This window comes from Talpa occidentalis, unplaced genomic scaffold (genome assembly GCF_014898055.3).
Source record: "Talpa occidentalis isolate TD23 unplaced genomic scaffold, MPIMG_talOcc4v2.1 talOcc4.15, whole genome shotgun sequence".
In the NCBI taxonomy this organism is placed as follows: Eukaryota; Metazoa; Chordata; class Mammalia; order Eulipotyphla; family Talpidae; genus Talpa; species Talpa occidentalis.
In genome coordinates, this window is record NW_023601543.1 from 3,524,822 (window position 1) to 3,552,251 (window position 27,430).

At 44.4% G+C, this 27,430-nt stretch overlaps 1 protein-coding gene across 4 annotated transcripts in view; it reads right to left on the bottom strand.

Moving 5' to 3' along the window:
- The window catches only part of AFF2 (ALF transcription elongation factor 2), a 592,529-nt gene that overhangs the window by 99,492 nt on the left and 465,607 nt on the right, over positions 1–27,430 (bottom strand). For 3 of the 4 annotated variants that reach the window (XM_037511844.2, XM_054695516.1, XM_054695515.1), the window contains exons 5-6: positions 25,448–25,484; positions 25,128–25,161 (exon numbers count right to left, since the gene is read on the bottom strand). In XM_037511844.2, coding sequence (XP_037367741.2) covers positions 25,128–25,161; positions 25,448–25,484 — 71 coding nt within the window. Of the gene's footprint in view, positions 1–25,109; positions 25,162–25,447; positions 25,485–27,430 lie in introns of all 4 variants that reach the window. The other variant, XM_054695514.1, reaches the window with a different exon arrangement.

Genomic DNA, 27,430 nt, shown 5'->3' on the forward strand with positions numbered 1-27,430 from the left:
GAGATCTACATATCACATCACCAACAAGTAAATTGATAAAAATCATATGATCACCTTGACAGATGCCAAAAGGAGACTTGATAAAATGCCACACTAATTCCTGATCCAGACCCTTTGAAAATCAGCTAGAGCAGGGAACATCCTTGCTGGGTAAGCAATATGCACTGGAAAACTGTCAGTCCAAAGGCATGTTTTAGTAAGTAGAAAGGTTAGATAAATTTTTCAAGCATACATTTAAAAAATGGAATCACAGATGACTGTATTTCAAGTGTTTCTAAAAATATGTATTAATGTTGATTCATTGGGTAGACAGAAGGAATACAAACAGACTAATATCATCCAATGACACCATTTGTTCTGATAATTCCTCCAATTTTAACAGTTTTGAGACATCACATATGGCTTCCACAGGGATTCTTTCCATGTAGGTAAAGATGAAACTGGAAAGTAACGTGAAAAACCTCAGTTTCCACTTGTGTTTCATAAAGGATGAATCCTTTAAAACATACCCTATTTTATGGGCATTTGTGCCTGTCTGGTGCAAGTTTTATAGATACAGAGATACTAGGGGGCACGACTGAAAATTTGATCCTATTGTTTTACCAAAATGAGAATTGTTTTAGAAGGGGCTCCACAGTGCCTGGATATATATTTTCCCTAAGTAACAGTACGAGACAGGCCTTTCCTCTGGGGAATTCAACGTTTCTGTCAATGCTCTTGGCCATAGAGGCAATCCCGCACTGGCTCTAAGACAGGAATTTTCTGAACATTTTGAGTAATGGCACTGAAATAATTTTACGGCTCCTTCTGTGCATGTTAAATGAGCTCCGTGATATATTTAGCTTTTGCAGAAAACTTGTTTACACTATAAATTATAGCACACGGCACAATTACGTTGATGTGGGAAGTCAGCCAGATTGCGTCACTTCGGCCACCTCTCCAAACTTCCACTCACTGCAAATGAACACTTTGTGGGGCATCAACAAATTCTGAGTGCTTCTTACTGTGACCCTGCAGGAATACATAAGGCCATGGTCTCAGCACTGCCATTGATGCCAAAATAAGAGCTGAATTTCTGTGATAGGAGCATCCTCAGGATGCAGGAGAGCACCGGGTGGCAGCCCTCGCTAAGCTGTTCTGCACTGCCATTCATCAGTGCATTGGAAGGAACGAGCCTTTTCATTCTGAAACACAGAAGTGACCCAGGTGCCTAATGATTGAGGGCTCTGGGATATCCTAATTTCCTAGGAGGTGACACTGCACAAAGGAAAGAGTTGGTAGTTGAATAGACTCAGGCTCCAGCACAGGCTCTTGTAGTTATTAGCTGCGCCAATCGAGGCAAACTGATTGATCTCTTAGTGCCTCCATCTTTGCCTCTAAAACGAGTTTCGAGTCTCCATTTTGCATGGTCATTGTAAAGAGTAACTGAGATAATGTGTGAAAAGAGCCTGACTGTTAATGTTTAATAACTATTACTTGATACCAGGGCAAATAGGAGCCTAATTCTTGTATCAACTCATTTATAAATAAAGTTAAAAGAATTACTCTAGAGGAAACCACCAGGTCTGACTGAAGAAAGTAGTTTAAGCAAAAACAGAGAACCATCAAAGTAGGTTTTCCATCCAGTGGGTAAGCATTTTATGAAACTGGAAATCTACTCTTTCATAATTTGGCCTTAGGTAAAAAGGTGCCAATTCTGAATACTTTCCCCAGAACTAGGGTATTTTTATCAACTGTTTTTTTTCACATACTCACATTCGTGATAGATGGATAGTTAACTGTCTGGATAGAGGAATGTAGAGAGTGATAAATACAGATATATGGGCAGCAGCAGCTACCAATAGTCGCCAACTAATTTCTAGAAGTCGAAAATCTATTCACAGTAAAAATGGAATCACCCCAATAAAACTGCTCCAGTCATTCTAGGAATAACATATTAGTAAAATGAAAGCATTTTTAACCATTCACATCACACCTGTCAGATGTATAATTATGACTCGAGGGTTCACACCTTGCCTCTGTCTCGCAGTAAATCTAGTTTAGCCAATACTACCTGCTAATAATGATGACTCACTTTATTTTCTCTGTATTTAGGTGAGGAGAATCGGGTTTAGAAAAGTTTTCTAGAAGACCAGGCATAGACAGAGAGAAAATATTTGCCAATATTCATCTAATGAGAGTCTACAATCTAGAATAAATAAGCAAGACTGGAAACTCAACATTAAAATTGCAGGCAACCCAGCTAAAGAATGAGCCAAGGATCTGAACAGACATTTCTCCAAAGAAGATATGCATATGGCCAAAGGCACACTAGCCATCAGAAAACTAAGTGGAAATAACCCAGTACTGTGGAACAATGACAAATGGACAAGTAAGATGTGGTCTAGTCCTACAGTGGAATATTACTCAGCTGTAAAAAGAACAAAGCCCGCCCATCTGCTACAACAGAGACACACCCGGGAAACACAAAAGAACAGATATTGGGTGATGCTGTTTATATGAAAAAATTCCGTTTCTATGAAAACAGCTCCATCTAGAGAGAGAGGAAGTAGATTATTAGTTGTCAGATGCTGGGGTGAGGGGAATAGATGTGACTGTCAAGGGCAGGGGGATTCTTCTGTGTTGTTAAAAACATGCTGGAACTGGGTAGTGATAGTAGTGACAGGTGCACGACTCCGCGACTACTAAAACCCACGTAAGTGTCCACTTTCAAAAGTTACCACAAGGAAAGTGGGAAACGGGGGGAGGGGGTCGATCAGGAGCCAGGGGACAAGGACAGGGTGGGGGATAGATTTGGACTTTTAACAGTGACCTTCATGGGGACACGTACATCCACATGCTGACTCGCAACATCGAGAATGTGCACTGAGATAAACACCTAACACCTCTAGGTTATAAAGCAATGCTACGTCAATAATAAATACATGCTAAACCCACAGGAAAAAGACAAGAGTGGATTTGATAGTATCTGAATCTCAATAACAGAGCTATTTTTAAGAAGTCACAGAGCCCAGCAGGGGAGGAGCCGGGATGCCACCCCTGACCACGCCACTTACCGCTCTACATGACTGAGGCTGGCACCCACATCTGTGGAGAAAAATGCTGAGAGAAAAAGCACTGTGCTTCCCCATCACGCCTTCCCCCCTGCACTTTCCTATGGTAAAACCGCAGCGGGCGCAGCCAGCACGGCCCCGGCGCGGCGCACTCACTACATCACAGAGACAGGTGCCCGCACGGGCCGGGCCAGGCCAGGGAACTTGCAAAAACGCTGCTCTAGCCCCCGCCGACTTCATGGTCTGTGACCCTGAGTCCTCCTCTCCAGAGGCAGGCCAGCGGCACATGCAGCCTGATAATTTGATCCAATCTGAAGTCAAGCCCGGTGGAAGGGGGCTCTGTCTGTGGGGTAAAGGAGAAGCCGGGGTGAGAGTGCAGATTTGGACTCAGCTCGTGGTTTTATAGTTCCAGGAGCACCCTGAAGCACAGGGTCAGCGCGTGTCTGCAGTCCCTTCTCCCTACTTCCAGGTGGACTGTGGGGCGGCCGTGGCTGCTCCCCCATCGGGTCTGAGGCCTGCAAATGCTCCACCAGCTCACAGATTGTTCTGACACGTGGGATTTAGGGAGCCGGCCTGCTCTGGCCACAATGCTGGCGGGCCGCTCCCGAGGGGATGTGAATGGGAGATCATAAATTCCATTTAAATCGGGGTTCCCACGGGCTGAGGGATCATTTTCCTTTAATCCCCTTCGGGTGGGCGGTGGGCTAGCCTCCAAGGTACAGGACACTTGTGCAGAGGGAAACACTTATGCCGGCTAAGGACGACATCTGGGGCCGCTTCAGGGACATGCCCTGTCGCTGGGACCATCACGCTCACCGGGGACTAGACTCCAGAGTGGACTCCCTGGCTGGCCACTGGGTTTCGGAGCCTGGAGCGATCGGGGCTCCCCCCCTCTCATTCTTCTTGCCTTTCCTTATTTTTAATCGCCCACCTATCAGGGCCAAATTGCCTTGTAACTGTCTGCGGAGCTTGCCGCTGACAGAGATAGCTGCTCTTGTTAATAGGACCCTTCACTTCAGCCCATTTAACTTGCCTCAGTTTGACAGCTTCACAATAGCCACCTTCCCTGCAAAGAAAACTGTGATTTAGTGGAGAGAGAATGTGGGACAACAGCCTGATCTGTCTCTGGGTCTCCAGCGAGTTCTCTTGGCATAAAATCCCACTGCAAAGCCAAGGAGTGAACTACCACAGGAAAGCAGGTCCGTCAGAGCTGGGCTTGGTTAAGGACGCCGGGAAAAAGCAGAGCTGCTTACCAAGAATGTGGGGGCTGCTTCCTACAAACATTCTGTCTCCGCAGGAAAAAGTAAATCTGTTTGTTTTTTTTCATTGCTTCCTCAATTGCCCAAGTAGTGGTCGAACAGGCTGTTGAGAACTTGGTAATTGCAGTGACATGGCAGATGATTTCTGAGTTGCCGGGAGATGGTGGAGAAGAGGGAACTCAACATCGGCTTTCCTGGGGCCAGGGGTGACTGACTGCACTTACCCAAATCACCACTGCCTGGGGTAGGACAGAACTGCGGGACAGAGCACATGTGACAAAGGTCGTATGACTCGCTGCCATTCAGAAAAGGCAATTCAGGATATGGGCTTGTGACGGTGCCCCACCCCCAATAATATGAAGTCCTCATGTCCCCTAGTACCTCAGAATATGACCTTATTTGAAGATAGGGTCTTTATGGAGAGAGACAAATTAGAGTGAGATCGTGATCCAATATAACTGGCGTCCTAACGTAAAAAGGGGAATTTGAACACAGAGACGTGAAGAGAGGGAAGGTGATGTGAAGAGACACCGGAAGAGGCCCTTCCCTCACAGGCCTCAGCAGGAACCCACCTGGATCCTGCACTTCCGGCCTCCAGAACTGGGAGACAATACACTTCTGTTGTAAGTGCCCCCACCTGTGGCACTTTGTTAGGGCAGCCCCCCAAAATCAGTAAAGGACTTGACACCAGCTCCCAGTGCCCCCAAATATGTGGACTTGGTGGGAATGTGTTCACTCCTCAGTTGCTGTCCTTTCATATACTGCCTCTCCATGCAAGGACACATTTAGGGATATGACAGAAACATGTTGGTAAGAGAAAAGAGTAACGTGATGGGGGAGGGTTCCAGACACCAATTTTCTAAAGTAAAAAATAACTGAAACTTCAGTGCCCCGAGCCTCTTCAGATGAGATAGCATCGCCAGAGATAAAGCTCAACCTAACTCCACATTGCTCCCTCCACCAAAGATCATCGTATTTTTATTGTTTTGCTTTGGCAATCCCTACCGACTTCACTTCTATTCCTGCCAGCTACAGAGCTCATCTGTTTCCAGTGACTCAGGCCAATGTGCTCTGAGGGCAGAGAGTGACAGAGTGTGTTTTGGAACAGAGGCATTCCCGTACCATGTTTTTGTTCCTGAGAGACCTTAAAATGGCACATTCTGGACAGAAGACCTCAAAACAAGACAATGCACACATTGTGCAATAATGAAAAATGATGTAAGAAATATATATATATACATTAAAAAAAAAACAAGAGGCAAGTCACCCCGCATGATGACTCAGTGGTCAGAGAGGACAAGGGGAAGTCGGGAATGCAAGACACAGAAGCTGGAGGTGCAGCGGGTGGTACGGCTTATGGCCTCCCAAGGCAGGATGAGAGGGAGCTGAGCGGGCTCTTCTGCGGTTCCAGGCAGGGCTTCTCCCCGCCCACGACTCCACGTGTTGCTCTTCTACTGGAGCCCCTACTTTCCCACTCTTTCTGGGTGATATCCACTGCCCTGAACCCCACATCTATGCCTTATGCCTAGAACATTCCATCCACTCCAGCCCTTGGATCTCACCTCTGATGTGCTTTGTCCCTATGGATTGCCCTCTTCTAGACGTTTCTTACAAGTGGAATCACACAGTACGTGATCTTTTCTCTCTGGCTTCTTCCCCTGAGCTCCCAGATATTCACCCATGTTGTCACAGGCATCAGAACCTCATTTGCAGGCCTCTCTAGCATCCCATTTAACTATATCTCCCAGGAAGAGTTTGGAGTCATTCAGAAGGTTCTATTGTACCCTCACCTCACACGCCTCCAGTCATTCAGTTCCCGATGGGACCCCATCCTCTTCAGCTTGCCCTCCTCTTCATCCCACCTTGGTTCATGCCCTCAGCATCTCTCACACGGGCCAAGAGAATATTCCCAAAGCACAGCTCTGGTCAAGTAATTCTGATTAAGATTCCTTCCGGAGAACCGAGCCCGTGGTCTCTGAAAATCACTGCATCTAATTTGCCACTCAGGGCTGGTGCCTGGCAATAAGGGAAATGCCTCTCGGGTGATGTTTCAGGCCTGGGAGGCTTCTCTGGACTCTAAAGTGTGGGCAGGGGTCAGGGAAACTGCAGAAGGTGGGCTGACAGTTGGGCACCCCAATGCCACATAGGATTTTTCACATCACGAGGCTTCTTGATGGGGATTCTTTGGGAGACCTAATCCCTCTATGTTCCTGGGAGAAAACAGGTGCTTCGTCTAGACTCAAGGCCCTCTTTTAGCTCTCCAGAAATGCCCGCCATCATGCCACGGCACAAAACAAGCTGTCGTGTTACCACACATGGCTCTAATCCATTCTTTCAGTTCTTATTAGCACTAAATGGAATTAAATGCAAAAAAAGCCCATGCCACTACTTTTGCATAATTCCCAAGTTTGCAATTACAGAGCGAGGCGCATTAGCTGAAATGTAAACCTTGTCTCCACACAGCTTTGCTTAATATCCATTAGAATGCGGCCACAGGCTCCTTCTTCTTCACACACTAACTCTCCACCGGCGCTCACTGCCGCGCCCCTCAGGCCTCTGGCGAGGCCGGTGGTCCTACCCACTTTACACACGACGTGACCAGCAGGGAGAAGAGGCACAGGCGGGCGTCGCTGGGATCCAGGCCAGGTCAGAACCCCCCTGAGCCACACTGCTGCGAACACGTACGGCGTGGCCACATTGGTTTTCTCATCCTCAATGCTTTTTTTTCTTTTTTACTTCTTTTTAATTCTGCTTCTTTAAGCAGGGACAAACAAACCAGCCAAAAAGTGCCTGTCTCTCTACTGTATTGATTGTTTCCTACTAATTACATGCTATTTAATTAAAAATAAAAGCCAACGTATATTCTGGGCAAAGGATCTCCCTAAATTGACAGCTTAGAAATGTGCCGTCTGCCTTTGTCTGCGGGCACAAATAACCCTTGAAGGCTAAGAACATAAGTTTACCTACATTGCCCTTCCCTTGTCCTGGAAAGAACAGCTCTGGGAGTGGGGGGGGGGGCGGGGGGTGCCATAGAAATAACCTTGTCAATCCCTCCCTGCCAACAAGGGTGCTAATTAGCGCCAATTAAGAGTCTCGCTTTTTGTCTGAGGAACATCTGTCCATAGGCATTGAACTCAAACCCCCAACCCATTTATTTCATCAAGGCCAAAAATATCAGGCAGCAATTCATTCTGGTCCTGGCTTGATTTTAAACTCAGAAGAGGTTCTGAATCCTGCTCTTCGTCGACGGGGTCAGCTACTCTATTCCCACACATGCTAATCGTCATTCATATTTACCTCTCGGGGACAAAGATGCGTCCTCGCGCCGTCTGAGGCGCACTGGGCGGGAGGACAAAACCGTGGAGGAAGCCGGCCTCCTGGCCTGCCCTGCATTCTGCACCGGGCCTCGATTTTCTTAAAGCAACGTATTGTTACCTAGATAAATGCTCTTTGTTTTGTCTCCCTTTTTCCAATCCTGGCGGAGTAAAGGCCGGTGTAAAATAGCTTCTTTCTAATTGAACCTATTCTGTGTACACAGTGTGTCCATAAAAGCGCCTCCCTCATTAATGTTTGCTGATGCAAATGAGGGTGCCCCTGCTGTTTCTTTCTCCCTTTATAAAGTGCCCTTTCAATCAATGTTTGGGACAGGACAGGACCCCAGCGACTCGCAGCTTGTTTTATTCTGTGTGGCCGCGAGAGGACTTCCATTCATTCCGGGGCAGCCAAGAAGGACGCCTTCCCGGGGCCGCACCTAGGCTGGTTTCTGCCTGCTGCAAAGAGCATGCGAGAGCTCTGAATTCACCACAGACGACGAAAGCTGCTCATTTCTCTGAAAAGATTCCTTTAATTCATGCGTTTCTCTGGATTCCATTAGGATGCCTTTGTCCTTTCACTTCAAAGTAAACAAACACACGCATTGATCTTGGGAGAACTATCACATTTTACTGTAAAGTGCATTACTGCCACATCATTCTCTTCAGTTCTCTAATAACATTTTTTCACATTATTCGATTTGTGACCCACCTAGTGCAGTGAAATGTCAAGCACCTTCTCACAGTGAGTTAGAGTCTCACAAGAGTAGAAAATAAATTTCTTTAAAACAAGATGGAGTCCTGGCTGCTAACACATTATAAATTGCTCTATTTTAAATGCCTGAACTGGGCACACTTAAAATACATGGGCATATTTCATTAGCGATTATGCAATTTTTCAGGCGACTTTGCCCAATGTTTCACTCATCATCAGATGAAAGAGAGCTTGTCAGGAAATATTACACTTAATGGTAGTTAATGGTGGCTAAATTCAATGGACTTGTTTCTATTTTGTTTTATTCTTGCCGGAAATAATGAAAGCATTACCTGAACAACCCTAACGTTGCTTGCAGAGACACGTCCAGTTCCAACAGTAGGTAACATAAAGCTTTATCTGATTTATAAAACAATCTATGTAAACCTATTTTTATGTTTTATTTGATTCTAGCCATTAGCCTGAGCTAGGAAGTAATTCTAAAATATATCTCACAGCAGCAATTTGCTGTACTATGTCAAATGAATCTGCATAAATCTACACCTCTTTCTAGGACACAGGGATGAATGTCAGTGACAAAGAAATGCATCCACGCTGCTGTTCATGTGGAATTTGGGGGAAAGTCAAACCAAATAGCAATGCTCACCTCCTTATCTCTATTGACCACACCGTCTACAAGGCTCCAGGGTCTCCATTGCTCAGTCGGAAATGACATTTGCGCAGACGCCTTTCCACCCTTTCTTGGGGTGCTCTGAAGTCACTGAGCTGGATCCCCACCCACCTAGTGTTGGACAATTTTTGGAAAACCACATGAGTGGCTCATCTGAAGCCAATCTCTAGGTTTTCAAGGTAGGCCAGCAGGCAGAGTCAGATTCCGTTAGGGTTCTGCTTACTTCTCTCTGGACATACCCCTCACTGGCCCCGCGCCAGTTGGTGATGGGCGTGGGGGGCACTGGACCTTCTAAAATGCAGCATCAGAGAATCTCTGAGCCCTTGTTTGATGCTTTTCAGAGTACTTCTCTCTTGCTTTCATGAGTTTCAGTGAAAGGGAAAATCAGGATCATCCACCCAAAGGCCAGGTCTACCTGGGTTGATTTGCCAGCAGAGCCTAAACAAGGATCTCCTGACTTGGAAGCATGTAATTTCGCCCTCTCTTTGTTGGTGAATATACACATTCCTTCTCATGTTGCCATGTGGTTTCCAGCATCATTCCCACCCTGTCTATCTCCTTGCTCACTGTGGACAAAGGAAAAGCCAAGGATAGCGACAGGAGCCTCAACTTCCAGTGAGAAGCATCCCTGCCATATGACTTGAGAACTTTATAAGGTAAGCTGGCCTTCTGTGGGTCTACTCTTGGGAGTTCCTCAAGACAAACTATGAATCTTGATTGCAACTTTACTAGTGTACTTTGCAACTTTACTAGTGTACTTTTTTTTTTTAAATTACCTACAGTTTAATGTAATCTATAACCCAAGTTTTTTGTTTTTTGTGGGACCCTCGCCTGCGGCCGGGGAACGAACTGGCGATGCATGAGGCTGAGGGCAGCCTCGCAGCCCAGCGCTCAACCGCTGCGCCACCAGGGGAGGCCCTTTACTAGTGTACTTTTAAAAGCCCTTGAAAAAGTAACTAGCTACAACCTGGGTGAGGAGTCTATCCGAGAAACCAAGCCTTAGTGACTACGCAATCAGTGGACCAGACTAATTGCAGGTGGATGGCCACTTCCTAGTCCAGTAAACAAGCTAACACACACACACACACACACACACACACACACACACACACACACAGAACTTGCCACAGGGACAGTGAGTTTAGGGACAGGTGTGTGGTTGTCACCAATCTTTCTCCTGCAACTTCCAACCTCACAGGGGAGACAGTTTTTAGACTCTACTTCCCTACCTGCCTCTCAGCATAATGTATATTCACCTTCGTAATTTTTCATGTATCAGGTTCCTATAGGTGAATCTCTCAATTGAACCAACCTACCAGTAGGCTGAAAAACATTTGTAAGGATGTGTCTCTGACACACACAGATCTAATAGTGATAACGATGAGCAAGAAATCTGAAGGCAAAGAGTGAATTCTCAAAATAAAAGCCTCGATATGTGTGTTCCTTCATGAGACAGCTGTTAAAATATATTCCACATGTAACATCTCCCAATAAATTTTACAAGATGCGTATTGCTAATATTGAGTACATATCAAGATTACATACAAAGAACAATATGTGATTGGTGAAGAAAGAGCCAACTAATCAGAACTCATCTCTGCTACCCATCAATAGTCTGGGTGCTTTCATATCCCGTCAACTAATTATCTATCAAGCTTCAGATAATGTGAATCAGATAAGACATAATGAAAATTGTAAATTGCTTGTATGTTATAGTCATTATTGTAAAATGTGTTCAAAACGAATGTTTAAGTCAATAAGGTAATTAAGAATGATAATTACATGGAGTACTGTACATACGGAAACATCTTTGTTATAAGTATGCAGATCAGAAGACCAGAAATCCCAGTTGATAGCAGCTGAACTGTGTAGTAAATGCTCCTTAGAATAGGAGAGTTATCAAGAAAGCACTTGACTGAGAGACTCATTCCTGGCTGCAAGGAAAATGTGATTTGGCTTGGGCGGCAGAGGGATGCAGAGAGAAAACGAGGCAAAAATGGGAGGTTCTTGCCTTTTCACTCCAGACTGTGTGTGATATAACCTTTCCAAAGTTAATAAACGGGCATCTTCTTCATGGCGGGGTTTTTTTTTTTTTTTTTTTTCAGTGAGACATTTTGTAAGTTTGTATTTCAAAAACACATCCCCACACAGAAGGTAGGGGAAGAACCCAGAGCTGCCAGTTGGAGAAGACACAGTCTGAAGTGGACAGTTTGAAGTGAACATGAGAGTTGACTTCATTACTGCATTTTCAATAATGCCAGCATTCAGAATGTTTTCAAAAGTCACCAGGATAATAGGACTATTATCTCTCTCAGCAATATCTAATAAAAAGCTCCTAAGTACATCCAGACCTTGGTTTTATAAGACATGGCAGCAAATTATCTTCCAAGAATGTTCAGTGAGTGTGGAGTGTCTCTTTCTCTATTCTGTCCGATTTTCTCCCCACAGTGAGGGAAGATGATCTTGAGGATGAGTTAACCACCCACGAGACAACTTAAAGTTGCAGGTGGTCTGGGAAAAAAAAAACACACACACGCACACAGACAAAAGACTCCTCACAAAGGAAAGCTTCATAGTGAAAGTGGACGGGACCTCACAGTGCCCTTCATTATCATCAACACAAAAATAAAGCCTTGTCATTTCTAAATAAAATTGTAATTTCACTTAGTGAAAGAGATATTTGATTTTCCCATCTGGTGGGGCAACTCCAGGTGATACCCGAGCCCAGCCCACCTCTAACCATGTGCTTCTCTAGATCAGCAAAGCCAACCCATTCTGCTCTGTTGGTGGGTATTCTGGGAAAATGAATTCTCTGGTGAAGTCCCTTTAGGAGACATTTCACATTCTACACCCCTCTGGTAAAAACACAGGGAGCATTAGCATATTAAAGGCTCAAAGCGTCCCTACAATGAAAAGACTTGGTAGGTTGTTGTTTTTTTTAACCCATTGGTTCCCAAATATATTGGATCATAAATTCTTTTCCCCCTGATTAACAGCTGAAATTCCACTGTAACTACTTCATGGTAACAGCTTCTGGTAAAGCACTTAGGAAAGGTGAATCTAGATATTTCATAACTAAATAATTTTGTCTTACACATCTACATAATTGACAGAAAATTGAGGCTATTTTCTTTCCCTCTGAATTTACTTGGCTCATATATTCACATGATTTGCATGACACAAATAAGACCATCCAGCAAAGGCTTCCAAGGAAAGTTGTTTGCCACTAGAAAGGAGTTTAAAATGAAAAAGCACAATAAAAACCTGATTTTCAATGAGGCGATGAAAGTCAAAATGCTAAAACTCTTCAAGATAATCACGCAGCAATACATGCACGTCTCTCCTGCAGACCTGCCCAGTGGTCACCATTGAATGCAGAAATAGAACTTTTCTTTTCTGGACTTTTCAAAGTCCAGAAGTTCAATGTGCTCTTGGAAATTGTCTTGAGACAACTGCATTGGAAAACAAGCTGACTTGCATATGGGCATTCGAAACCATTTAGCCAAGTTATTGGGGTTAGGGTTTTAAATGCTTCATGCAGAGCGAGATTCCTGAAGAAAACTTCTTAGAAGACAGACAATCCACATCAGGTCAATCTCTGTATTGCTTGCAAATGCTGCAGGGTTTGACCCTCTCTCTGTAACAAGGACAAACCACATTGGTTTTTAAAAGCCCAGCCACCAGCTGCTTACTGAAAACGTTCATTGAAAGCGGCGGGTGCATCTCTGGCAGGAGACGTCCCGTCATTCCTGGGCACAGGTCTCGTGTTCACGTACAGCTCAGTCCTGGCTCTCTTTCCAACAGCATTTTGCTCTCTTCAAAATGATGACTCCAGATTCCAAGAATCCTTTCCACAGGCACTGTCCTGATTTTTCCCAAGAATCTGTGGTCCAGAGACGCGATGCCACGTCTCCAGCTACTGCTGGGTCCATTTCGCGTTGCCTCTGAATCTCCTGCACACCAAGGACTACGTTCCATTTCATACATTAGTCAGGAAAATGGCTAATTTTCTCACTAATTCATTGTTAGATTTTCAGCTCATGGAATGTGTCTGTGAACCAGGGAAAGTGAAGGGGAAGAAGGATGGAAAGCTGAGGTTCCCATGAGAACCAGGGTGAGGCTGCTGAAAAAATGGCATTTCACTAATTATGAATGAGCATTACGGATGCTCCTCAGAGGCAGCCCGTGGCAGCTCCAGCTCCACTCGCGTTAGCAAGAGCTACTGGACTACAAATAATTAATATTAATGATGAGCAAATGCTATAAACCATGCACCCCGATATTTAAAAAGTAGTTTTACCTTTTGATGCTATACAAGTAAGCACCACTTTGCACAATAGATTTGTTTCTGGAAAGTACATGTAAATTGGTGTTTTGAAAATCAAACCATATTGAAAATGCATGAGATGAGCTGACTATTTAGAGGAAACCTGTGGTGAATCATTTTCAAAGTGAAGGATTCTTTTTAAGGGTGAAAAATTACCTTTTTATCTGTTTGGAAATATATGCTAGAATTTCTGTGACAGGTTTACTTCAAGTGGGAAAACATCTCTATATGTCTTTTCTTTTTCTCCCCCAAGTAAAAGTGTGAGTTATAAGGCAAGACTGCAACGCAGTGGACTGAGCAGCTGTGTCCCATGCCTTCTTTCCGGAGAAGCAGCCGCTGCAATGACGTGGAGACATGTCGCTTTGACACTCTTCCATGTATGTGCCATTGACGTGATCGGAATTAAGACAAGAAAAGATTTTGATGCCAGAGTTTCAATTGTGGGAAGTTACATAATGGTCTGATGTGCATCAGGAGCTGTCTTATCATATCTCATGCAACTTTTTTTACATGGAATTAAAACACAGCAAAGCTCGGCCTTCCTGGTGGCCTAGGGGTTAAGTCTCAATGCTGCCACCACCAGGGCCCACCGCATCGGCCTGAGTTAGATCCCTGGCCAGGCAGCTGACCACATGGCCCAGCAGACCTCTCCTGTCTCCCTGCTGTTCCCTGTTCCCCTCAACAGTGTATTTCAGTGGATCCGACTGTTCTGCTCCCTGCTCTGTCTCTGATGAATCCTCTCAAGGCCCCTCACACCTCTGGCCTACAGCCAAGATCTTCTACACAAAATAAAAAATCTTTTTTTTATAAAAGAATAAATAAAAGACAACAAACCGTAACTGAAACATTGTTTTCAAAGTCAAGTTGCCTTAGTTTAGATGGAAAAGATCTAGCAAGAGAGATAGACAGGGCCTCCCCTGGTGGCGCAGTGGTTGAGCACTGGGCTGCGAAGCTGCCTGCAGCCTCCGCAGCGCAAGTTTGATCCCCTGCTGCCAGCGAGGGGCGTGCAGACCTCTTCTGCTGCCCGCTGCTCCCCTCAGCAGTGTGTTTCATCAGTCTGCCTGTTCTGTTCCCCGCTCTGGCTCTGGTGAATTCTCTCACCCTCCCGTGCTTCTGACTGTACCTAGTGCTTGAATAAATAAATAAATCTTTAAAAAAAGAGAGAGATAGACAGATGCAGGCTGACGAGTGCTCCCTGTAATTCTGTGATTCTGGAACATGGGCTTCTGGGAGATTGCCATAAAACCTTATGGGAAGCATAGTGTTTGAGAGAGTTGTGTTTCCACAGAGGTGGTCTCTTAGCCAGGGCAATTCATATAGTCTAAAGAAAGATCACTTTGTAGAACATGGGGATTTATTCATGGGGACTGATACACTTCTACCTACAAGTTTCAGGCTTTTATACTAATGAAGTTTCCAGTAGTAAATACAATCAGGGGTCAAATTCTAAATTATATGACAGATTGGAAAGATATCATTGAACCTCTTTGGATTCTGTTTTATAGTTAATTTATGCCCCATTCAAAATCAAATTGCTAAAGACTCTTCTTTTCTCAGAATTATTATCTTCTAAAACCATTTAAGACCTTCACTTAATATACTACTTAACCAAATTCTTTACAACATACTTTTCCTAGCAAGGGAAGAAGGATTAGTCTATTGGGCTTGAAAAATATAGTCTATACCACACACACACACACAAATTTTTAAACAGTGCCTATCTATTTTATGGCAATACTCTCTTAACTCAGTGTTTAGGAGGAAGGAAAATGACACCTCGGTGGATTATTTCTCATAGTTCACTCAGCAACATGCTGACTAAGTCACTGTTACAACTACGTGCTTATATATTTTGACATAGTATATGTTCTACAATAGCGTGTCTTTTGAGATTTCACTTAGTTTTAAAACCTATTTAAATGCTATTTTCCCTTCCCTTCCAGCTAAAACAAACTTATTTCTCAAAGGATTCATGGTCCAGCCTGGTCATAATTAAAGGCAGACTCCGAAATGTCTGTTTAGACCAAGGAAGCAGGGCTTCCCTGGTGGCGCAAGGGGTTAAGACGCAACCTATGAAGCTATCCACAGCCACTGCAGCACAAGTTCCATACCTGGCCAGGGAGCTACCCACATGGCGCAGCAGACCTCTCCTGTCTCCCCACTGCTCCCCTCAGCAGTGTGTTTCAGTCAGTCTGCCTGTTCTGTTCCCCACTCTGTCTCTGGTGAATCCTCTCACCCCCCACACCTGTGGCCTGTACCCCAGTTCTTGTATGCATAATAAATAAATCTTTAGACCAAGGAAGCAGCCGCAGGAAGGCAGCATCAGGAACCACGCATCTGGGCAGGGGAACGGTGTGTTCATATCACAGAGTGGCGGGGGTTAGTGCACGAAAATTTATTCACATGTGCTTTTACTGAGTCTATTTCCCTCTGCATACGAAACACGTGGGATTCAGAACAGGACTCTATTCTACCTGATTAGAAAACTGCCAATGTGTTTGCTTTCATATTTCCAAAGCAGCTTTTCATATACATTTGCACCAAGCAATCCATGATTATGATGTGGGAAATGACTCCAGAGGTTGCTTGACAAAAGAGAAGCAGCTATCTCGGGAATCAGGAGCACAGAAGGTCTTTCCTGGTGTTCTTTGGTTCTCCCCAGTGTGTCTGAGGGATGTTGGCATTTCCCAAGACGGTGGAGTCTGGGTAGGTTCTGGGACTGGCGCTTCCATGGGTGAGCAGGAAGGCCAGGGTCAGGGGGGTCATACTCTACTCAGACACATGCTCCAGTTGTGAACCCAGAGCTAGTGGCTGTGAGAATTTAACTTCAGTCATGAACCTTACTTGCTCCTGAGTGAAATTTCGCTAATGGCAGTGCCTGCCCCTCATTGGGTTGTCTCCAATTAGCTCTTGGATATAAAACACCCAGCACTGTGCCTGACTTTTAATAAACCAGCTTTTACTTTTTAAAGAATCACAGCATCGAAAGTACAACTGTGGATGTGAGGACACGTTGTGATGAGCTCCCGGAAGCAGGAGGATGTGTCTAGTAGCAGGAGAGTGTGCCTGCAACGCAACAGAAAGGATCATGACGCTTGGTGTCACTGCCACTGGACTTCAGAAATGCTCAGCTGAAATGTAAGAATGGGTAGGGTCGAGGAAAGGAACAGAGCTTTGCCATCCATGAATCCTAGAGTGGAACTCGAGTTCCTTCAACAACCAGGTATGTCTTTGCCCTGCCCTGAGACAAAGTTTCCTTCTGCAAAAAACCAGTTCACTATTACAGAGGTTGTGCGACTGGAAGGTGGTGACAGAGTGAAGTAGGGCGAAGGCACAGTGCAGGTCACCGGGAAGGCCCGGGCGCAGGGCTGCTACCAACACTGGCTGCTCGTTCTGGGTCCTCGCTCAGCCCTCCACAAGACATGCCTGGGATGGTGATGATGCTGACAGCAGTGCTGCTGATGCTGCCCATGCTGCAGAGTTGCTGTGAGGCTGAACAGGCCTGGCGCACAGAAGGTGACTGGAAGAGGGGACACGCTGACCAGGCCAGGCTGGCCCGCGCGCGGCCTGGGCTCTGCTCTGTGGCTGATGATATACGAACATTATTTTGGAGAGACCTATAATGACCCTTTCAATTTCTAGATACCCTAGACAACTTCTAGATATTATGAGCAATGGGTACCTTTACCAGTTTTTTCTTTTAGAAATCTAGGAATATTCCATGTTGTTATAATATTGGAGTATCTACCTGATATATATATATATATATATATATATATATATATATATATATATATATATATATTTTAGTGCACAGCTTATGCAGAAATGAGGTCACTTCTGAAAGTGAGCAACAGAGCTGAGAATTGTAATTGTAGTTTGGTCCCTGCATAAATCATTACCTCCCTACCCCCTGGAACGCCTGGTCTCCCACGTTGCTCTCTTGGGCACCCTGGAAGCTTCGCAAGGATGTGGTGAGGGGTTCGTGACTGCACTGGATGAGCCCGAGCGCCCGGATGTTGCAGGGGAGCAATGTAAGGACATTCTGGTCCTCTGCTGTTTAGAAGGCGCATCTCAACTCCCTGCCCCTGCTCTGTCCCAATCTTGGCAGCATATTTGCAGACGTCAATCAAATAGCTTTGAGACCTTTTCCTTTTTTGGTCCTCATTATTAAAGTAGATGGATGAACCACAAAGAAAGGCATTTGTCAGAATTTTCAACTGATTTTGCAGCTGTGATTGTGCAAGCATCTGCTCCCCACTCATCAGTAAAATGGAAGGGCTTTTAGCAGCTCTGAGAAGGTGTCAAGAGCAGCCCATTTAAACATAACATTCCCCAAACATAATTGTGGCAAAGGACCTGGCTGTTTGTGAACCCCTCATAGGATGGGAACGTGGAATGAATAGTTTAGAAGCGGGTGGACATTCTTTCTCAGCTCCTGCAGTCTCAGTTAGGGGTCTTTGTTTCTTTTTAATTTCCAGAAATGATCCATGGGGTCTGTCTACACGGCTGCTGTATTTTCTTCACCTGGACCTGTAAGACTTGCCAGTGCTCTGATGGATGACTCCAGGCCCTGCGCCCTCTGGGGACTCTGCGGACAGACTCCAAGGGGAACGCAGAATCCCGGCGTCTGGCCCCAGTTCTGCCGCTCCCTACCTGGGGGACTCTGGCAAGTATCTTCCCCTCCCTGCATTGGATTTATTTTCACCTGGCCATGGAACAGGGTTGCCATGACACTCACGTGACTCGAGTGCAGTGTGTGAAAGCACTGTGACAGGATCAATCTCTGTGCATGTGGAGAGCAGTCCTGGGGGTATTTTACAATCTAGTAGAAAGGGGTGGGGTGTGTGTGTGTGTGTGTGTGTGTGTGTGTGTGTGTGTATGGCTCATTAGAGTAGACACATTGGGGAGGCCAGCCATTCTGGGATACAGAGCATGTGTGTACATGTGTGTGCACATCCATGTGGTATATGTGTGTATGCACATGTAATCAAAGTATTATGTTCAGATGCACAATTGCATTACTTTGGCTTTGATCCCTTCCTTTTTTTAAAAAAAAGATTTTTTTATGCATATAAGAGCTGGGGTGTAGGCAAGAGGTGGGGGTGTGTGTGAGGATTCACCAGAGACAGAGTGGGGAGCAGAAAAGGCAGACTGACTGAAATACACTGCTGAGGGGAGCAACGGGCAAGACAGGAGAGGCCTGTTGTGCCATGTGGGTCAGCTCCCTGGCCAGGTATGGAACTCATGCCGCAGTGGCTGGCTATAGCTTGACAGCACTGAGACTTAACCCCTGCGCCACCAGGGAGGCCCCTGATCCCTTGCTTTTTAACTCCAGTATCTTCCACTGACACTATTTGTATCACTCCCAGTTTCTGTTGAAAATATGAAGGAGAACTCAAAATGGGCCAGTGGATAACACTGGGAATGTTTTTTAAAATTATTCTACCACAAGGATATAATGCAACATTCTAATTACCAAACAAGTTGGTGAGCATGAAAGGTGATGGGCAAACCTCTCATAAAAACTCACCTAAATATCATTTATTCTTTATGCTTTATTTTTTTAAATTTTTTTTATAGAGGCATGTTTTATTTATTTATGTATTTGTTTGTTTGTTTGTTTGTTTATACATGCACTGGGTACAGTCAGAAGCGCGGGAGGGTGAGAGAATTCACCAGAGCCACAGCGGGGAGCAGAGCAGGCAGAAGGACCGAAGTACACTGCTGAGGGGAGCGGCGGGCGGCAGGAGAGGTCTGCGCGCCATGTGGGACCCTCCTCCGGTGGCCGGGGAGCAGCCGGGGATCGAACTGGCGCCGCAGAGGCCGCGGGCAGCTTCGCAACCCAGCACTCAACCGCTGCGCCACCCGGGGAGGCCCTATTCTTTTTGTTTTAACATAGCAAAATGTAGATTTCTAGACAGGACATTGCTTCCAGCACAGGTTGCCAAAAATCAACATTGCAGGACTTTGGCTGCTGATATGGATCTCCCAGCCTCACCACAGGGAGCATGGTACAGGCACGCTGTCAGCAAGTGCCATTTATGCTAGGGCCATTTCCAAAGTGCCCACAGGATGGTCTGAGTGTAGCTAAGATCTTGTGCTCTGACATCTCCCTGTTTGGGCTTTGTTACTGTGGCCCTCTTGGGGACTCACTCAGTGCCTCTGTATTTGGGTTTCTGCCCATGTAGTATATAATGAGGATGACTTCTATGGACTTATTGTAAGGACAGGCACCCAATAAAAATGAGTTAATTCAGGCATTGCTATCATCAGTACATGTCTATTTAATTTTAATTTTTAATTAAATATTTTAAATTGTATTATTTTTTACTGTGATAAGGTTGGTTTCCAACACTGTATATAATTGAGGATATAGGTTCATAGCTCTTCAGATGTGTTGCCACACCATAGTGACCTCAGATACAGTAATGCACAAATGACTTAGGTGGAAGGAGAGACGTACGATTTCACACATAATAATAATAAGTGAAGAAAAACTATGAGAACTATCTGATTCCATGGGAAATGCAACATACAGATAATGGGTATCCCAGAAGGACAACAGTAAGAGGAGGGAATAGAGAGCTTATTCAAAGAAATAATAGAGGAAAACCTCCCAAAGGAACTAAATCTACAAGTCCATGAAACTGAAAGAACACCTGGTTACCTAACTGCACTGAGTCATATACTAAGACACATAGTGGTGAAACTATCACTACAAGTCTAGACCTCACTAAACTGTGAGGTCCTAGAGGGTAAGGCATGTGGTGTTTCATCCTGAGTTACCACAGTGCCTCTCCAGAACCTTACACACAACAGGGCCTTCCTGCATTTTTGTTGAAAGGAAGGAAAGCTTGAATGAATGAATATAAATATGGATGCAAATCAGATACAAAAGAAGAGCTACTTGACTTTTTCCTGAGAGAAAGAGAGAGAGAGATGTTTGCTTCTAATTATAGAGTTGTCTCAAAATCCACCTGAAACATGCAAATCTTGGGCACGTGAACACCACAAAAATCAAATCTGATCTCGTAAGATTCATGCTGGTTGGGCAAAAACATCTATGTTTTCAGCTTTTATAATGAAACTGGAACTCCAGAGCTCCCACTGAAGGAGCCCAGTATTCAGTCTTGGCACCCATCAAGCACCAGCAGCTTCAGGCTTCTTGATGCGAACATTCCAAATGCCAATATTGCTTGTTGTCACATTAGCCAATATACAATCCTCAAAATAAAATCCTCTTGATGTCTGATTACTCTTCTTAAGGACCTCATGCTGATTCATTTCAAACTGTGAATTACCTTTAATTCACAGCTTGAACAGGCTGCCAAATTTTGTTTTCTCTGCTCCCAGGTGGCTGTCCCTGATGCAGTGGAGAACTTCCAAAAATATATTAAGTCCTTAGGAAAAGTTGGCAAGCTCTGAGATGCAGGGTGTAAAGACAGGTTAAAAGCAAGAGTTGGCATACATCTCAGTTTGAAAATCAGAATGGCTACAACTAGTGAAAGTGTCTGAGATGACCAGTTTATCAGGAGTGTTCAGCTGGGCTCCTATAAGCCTCAAACTGATTAGTAGTAGTTCTAAATTCTAAGTACAGAATCATGTATTCTTATTAAGAATTAATTTTATTAAGAAAACAATAGTCATTTCCCCCTCTGCCTCCTTACCCAGTTATTTTGCTGGCAAAATTGTGTAAGAGTAGCAGAGCAAATATCGACTTATGGAAGAATATATGAAATTGCTAGAGAGCTGTGATACTGACTGCAATAACACATGGCAGTTCTCAAATCACAAATCAGATTCTCAAAGGAAATACTTTTGATGTTTTGATGATGAACATTGTGGTAGAAAGATAGTCAGCATTGTAAAGGATGGGAGGGGATTTTGTGGTTAATTTTTTAAATTCATCTAAGAAATAATGTAATGCTTGTTATTGGTGATAGCACATTATAAAGCATTCGAATAACCATTCTATTCTCTGTGGTACTGGAATCTTCATAGCACATAGAGAAGTTCAAAAACAGTGGTATTAGTTAAATTAGACTTCTTCCCACCACCAACTTCAGGTCTAGAAGTGTTTTTGTGCAGGGTACAGGTTGTGTCTGGGTACAAAAGGTCCAGTTTGGTGCAACAAATCTCTAAACCCATCAGACACCACAGGGCAGGCAGCCCAGGGGGAAGCGAGGGCTCTGAGCCCTCAGCCTGCTTCCAAGCTTCCCCACAAAGGAGTCACTCACTGGCCCAAGTGCACATACACAGGTAATATGTTCATTTGAGACAAGTGCCCGTTCAGCTTGTCTTCCCACTGGATGTGCAGACTTCATGGGGAAGAACTGTATTCTACCTTTGCCTTTTCTCATCTGTAAAATGGGAGCCAGTCGGAGCCCTCCAGGATCGTTGGCAAGCACTGGGCATGGGGCCTGGGATCTTGCCTGGCACATGTGCCCAACAGCACAAGGAGTATAATGTGAGGCTTCTGCCCTCCCTGTGGTAGTATAATTTCTTTCCCACCTGCCTAGTGCTACATTCAAGGATCTGTTCATATGGTGTGCAGAGCCATCACCCACAGGTAAATTGAGGCTGATCACCACTAGTCTGTCTCTGTAAGGCCATTCGCCAACTCTTGGGGTCCACAGTGGGCATGTTTTCAAACCTATTACTAGTACCGTGAGTGGTGAAACAGGTTTCATGGACAGGAAAGAACAGCCATATGACTACATCTGCCTTTATTCTGGGTTCTATGAAGACGATGCATGAGCATTCTTGAAAACATGGCTTAAAACAAAGGAGCTGCTTGATTTAAAGGGGGGTCTGGATGGTATCCAACCAGACAGACTCCAGATGCTAACAACCAAGTGTAATAAGGACCTAGATATCTGGAGCTGCCATCTTCTCGGGGGCAAGTAGGTACATCTTACCTGCCTCTATGTAGGAGGGTTCAGAGACCAAGAAGGTCAGATACTTTTGTGCTGACAAATAATTGACAGGATGCTATGATCAATTAGAGGAAGGAATCCAACTCAACAATGGAAATCCAAGATTTCGGGCTTTGGTGTCAGTTTTCTCCTCCCTGGCATTTAAGAACTGGGTGAGGCCTGTTCCAAGACTATAACACAGCTCAGACTCACAGAGGCTGAGGGAAACCTAAAGCGTCAGGTCTTCTTTCCTGCAGAAATTATGAAGGGTTAATGTTAAATGCACTTTTGTAGTGCAGTTTAATTGCTAAAGAGTACAACTGATTTCAATTCTGATAATTGTTTGTATATGTACCTGTTACATGTATATATGTGCATATTAATTTGCTTAATTTCCCTTAAGGAGCTCTATTTGTATACTTCAAAATAAAAATAATTTCCCCCATGAATTCCACGCACATCCTTGAATCCTAGGACGATGCTTTCTCTCCAGTACTGTAACCGCCATAACCTGGGTCTTGAGCACCCTCAGTCCAATGCTCTGTGTGTCATGGACAGTCAGTGTTACCCCTGGAGCAGATAGGGTGTCACCCTGCGGATGGACACCCCAGCCATTCTACTGGGGTCAAGCCCAGAGAGAGCAGCGCTGTCAGCAGCACAGCCTGAGCCTGGCTGGTCGTCAGCTTGCACCCAGGCACACTCAGGCTGGCGTCTGCAGACATGGGAGCAGTGTGTGCAGGCCTGACAAACAGCCCAGACTCAAATGGAAGACATGCATGTCATCAACCAGGGCAAAGAGGCCAAGAGGAGGGAATCTAGTAAAATACCCCTGCAATTAAAGGGTTCTGTTTCATAAGACCCTCTTCTCTTACTGCAGCTGTAAGTGGCCCGAGCATGCTCTTGACATTGACCAGCCTTGGGAGGGTGTCTCTCCCGCAGCAGGGCGACACAGGGGCTGCTTCCCACCAAGTTCAGGGCACCAGCAATCTGTATACACTCTGAAAGTTCATAGTCTCCTGGAGGACTGCCCGGCCAAATGGAAAATCCTAGAAGCTGGCTGAAAAGCACTTTGTAGGAAAATATGAGAGGACAGTAATGGCTAATAATGGATGATAATGTGAATACTTGCAATAAAAACTGTTATTATAATTCTGATCTGTGCTGTGAAAGCCTAGACCACACCAGAAGCTGATTCCAACTGAATTCTGATGCCCAATGCTTGGACTCTAGATCAAGCAGCTAGAAAGAGAGCAGCTCATTCATAAAATGGACTCCGTGTCTTCTAGCTTTATTGGTGCTTCCTATCCAGAATCTTAATTCCATGGAATGCACTGGATACCCCCATGCTGTGGACATGCTGTTCTCTGGAAATGCAACCTCTAAACTATAAACCACAATTGGTGAGTTTATTTCTGTTAGTTACAAAGTATTGAAATATTGCATTTCATGGTAAGCATGGAAATGAGCATACTTCACAGCAGGAGCCTAATGCTCCTGCTTTAGGAACAAGATCATTTTACAATGCGGAAAATATTTGCACGCTTTTTCATGTCTGGAAACCTGTGCTGATTTATTAAGTGCTGGAGTATGTGTATGTTATTATATTGCCTTTTTAATAGGAGTGGGGCAAGGTAGGAGGAGAGGGTCTATTGTTTACTAAGATGGCAAGAGGAAGGGCAATTCATAATGTGATTAATAGGAAAGCTGCATTGAACAATGCCAAAGATGATTCTGATTTACCATGTTTCCACATAATTTGGCCCTAAAATCTGGGTTTCGGTTTTATTCCCCTCTTCTTATATTCCTTTGCTTCTTTAAGTGGAGATTTCTCAGTTGTTGAAATTGAACATTAAATTAGAAGACACAGTTCAGGCCAGGAAACCCATAAGAGGATGGTGATGGGGTCAGGTCTTTGGGGGCTTTGCTGCTACATAGAATGGACAATGTGGCAACACCACTGACTTTCTCGCAGCCTCAGAGTACCTGGGAGTCATTCCCAGTTGTTTCATGCGATCACTGATGATCTTCCAAGAGGTGAGCGATGCAGTTCAAGTGCACCGTCAGGCCACTGGAATGTCAAAAATTCTTTCGTTTTGAATATTTTCAAGTACGTGACTATTATACAGAAAAGTTGACTTATTAGGAAGTCTTCTATTATTAGGAATAATAGATTATTATTAGGAATAAAGAAGTTGTGCGAGAAATACCTCCTCGATGCACTCATGGACAAAAGGACAGTACAAAATCTACAATAGTTAAGCTGAGGCCATCGGTTCCTCCACACTTGTCGTTCAGTTGACATTAATCAGCAACGAAGACAGAACTGAGTGAGCTGCAGGGCCCTGGCTTCTGAACTTCTACCCAGAAGCACAATCTCTTCTCCCATCTCTTCCTGGTTGCACTTGTTTGTCTTTAATATACAGTCACCAGATGACCTGCAAGCTGTGAGGTCTTAGGCTCAGTGGCCAAAGCAACCTGCTCAACATGTCCAATCACAGCAGCTTAGACTATCTCTAGCCTCATCAAGGGTGGCTGAGTGCTGTGTATAATGACGCCTGTGGTTGGAGGTACATGACTCTCACACAACTAGCCCAGGATCATAGTTGTTCTCCCACCCCAGGTATTCAAGTGTTGGCCCAACCTATGTCCATATCATCAGAGTCTAATGATGATCTCATTCATTTTCACTCATACACGCTTATCATGGGAAATCTCATTCTGCCTTCTAACCAGACTACGTATTATTGAATCAAGGTTCATATTTTCAAGGAGGAGAAAACGAGATTCGCAACACTGAGACACCATTTCATTGCCAAATGCCTCTGAAGAAGCCTATTTTGGAAACCAAATACTCACGACTTGAGTGATACTGACTTTGTAGAAGCTCTGCCAGTTGGGTCGCTCCACTCTGAAAGAAAAGGAACACACGGTTACTACCCACAGTTTTATTCTCAAGTGGTTATTTTCAATGAAATCGGTCTTCAGACATGCAGCCCTTCCAGTTATACTTTCTCACAGCATCCTGCCATGAATTCTAGATGACAAAAAAAGGAGCCATTTGGACATATCACAGTATGACTTGTGGTTATTGTTGTGATATTATGTATTAATGATGTTAGTCAAGGAAAGCACAGAATGTGAGGGGCAGGAGATATGAAGTTTGGACTGAGAAGGATTTTTGTAAAAACACCTACTTTGTAAGGTGAATCCTGGGGTCAGGTGTTGGGATTCCTATAAGGAAGAACACATACAATACAAACATTAGTTCAATGACACCAGGTGAATGAACACACGGTCTATCTGTTATTGCTGAAGACAGAGTTGCATTAATGTTTGCAAATAGGAAACCACTTACCAATTCCATTAATTAGGCTTCTGTCTGTAGTTTTATTGGAAGGATAAACATTTGCTAGCTAAACTTGCTACAACATGACCATAACTGCCATTTTACCAGAATTTTAAGTAAGACTGGTATCTTTCTAGAAATGTGTGCAACATGGGAACGCATGACCCATATGTGTGAAATTCAAGTGTATAATTTCTCACTTAGCTAGGCATTGATGCCTCTAAGGAAATAAATGGGACTTGGTTCAAACAAACAAATAATTGTGGGTTGTGCTGAAGTATAAACAAGACCATAATTAATAGATTTGCTCAGTTCCTTTTCATGGAAACCTCTCTAATTTTCTACCTACACTGTGACCCATATGCCGTAGATTTACCTCATCTTCACAGGGCACAAGAGATGTGTTCTTAAAATGTCATTACAAATTTGGTGAAGTTTCGGAAGCAATTTGGAATTTGCAAGGGGAGTGTATTATAAAAGGGGTTTCGATTTCAATTTGACTGGAAAGTCACCCTCACACAATTCATTCACTGTGTAGAGAAATTGGGATGTGCACCCATTGGCTCCCTGAGAGTATGCGGCACCTGTGTGATCCTGACAAAACTAGCAGTGAGGAGCACAACGGGGACATACGGGGCTCCCCAAGCACCACACAGACGGAAGAGAGAATATCGACCACACAGCAAGTGTTCCCAAACAGGGGGCATTGAATTCAAGCATATCCAAGAGTTAGTTATATCAACCACTGCTGCAAATAGTCTGCTTTTTAAGCCGAGTGGTGCTACTGTGTGAAGAAAAATTAGGATCATAGCATAATTATCTTTCAAAGAAATAAGCAGGAATGATAACACTGCTTTTTTTTAAAAAAAGATTTGTTTGTTTGTTTGTTTGTTTATACAAGCACCGGGTACAGTCAGAAGCACGGGAGGGTGAGAGAATTCACCAGAGCCAGAGCGGGGAGCAGAACAGGCAGAAGGACTGAAGCACACTGCTGAGAGGAGCAGCGGGCGGCAGGAGAGGTCTGCACGCCTTGTGGGACCCTCGGAGCAGCCGGGGATCAAACCAATGCTGCAGAGGCTGCGGGCAGCTTTGCAACCCAGCGCTCAACCGCTGCGCCACCGGGGAGACCCCAACACTGCTTTAATTGAAAGTGAGCTTTCTGTTACCCAAGAGACGTCTTGTAAGATCACCCCAAAGGGGGACCATAAACTCAACAGCAGATGGAACAGGCCTTTCAACTCAACAGTGGTCAGAAAGCCATGCAGTTTGCCGTGCACAAGTTTGTGTGGCCTCACTGACAGAGGTGACAACTAAAAAAATAGATGGAAGTAACATCGGTTGATTCTCTGAGGTTCAGGTGTGCACCATTATAAATCAACATCTGTATCTACTGTATTATGATCACCAGTAAAAGACTAGTTTCCATCCACCACCATAGAATTGGCTCATTTTAACCAATTAATACACTCCCTTCCCTTCTGATCACCACCATTTTATTCTTATAATCTGAGTTTGCTTATTGTTTGATGTCTTCATCATTCACATAAAAGAGTGAAATCATAGAATATTTGTCTTTCTTCTTCTGACTTATTTCCCTTAGCACCATACCTTCCAGTTCCCTCGATGTTGTCACAAATAGCAAGATTTCATGTTTTTCACAGCTGAGTAGTATTTCACTGTGCACCTACACAGCTTCTTCCTAGCCCACTCCTCTGTCCTTGGGCACTTATGTTGTTTCCATAACTTGGCTGTTGCAAATAGTGCCACAATGAGCGATCATCGGGATGTGTGTATCCCTTTGAATTAGTGTTTCTATGAGAACTGACTTTTG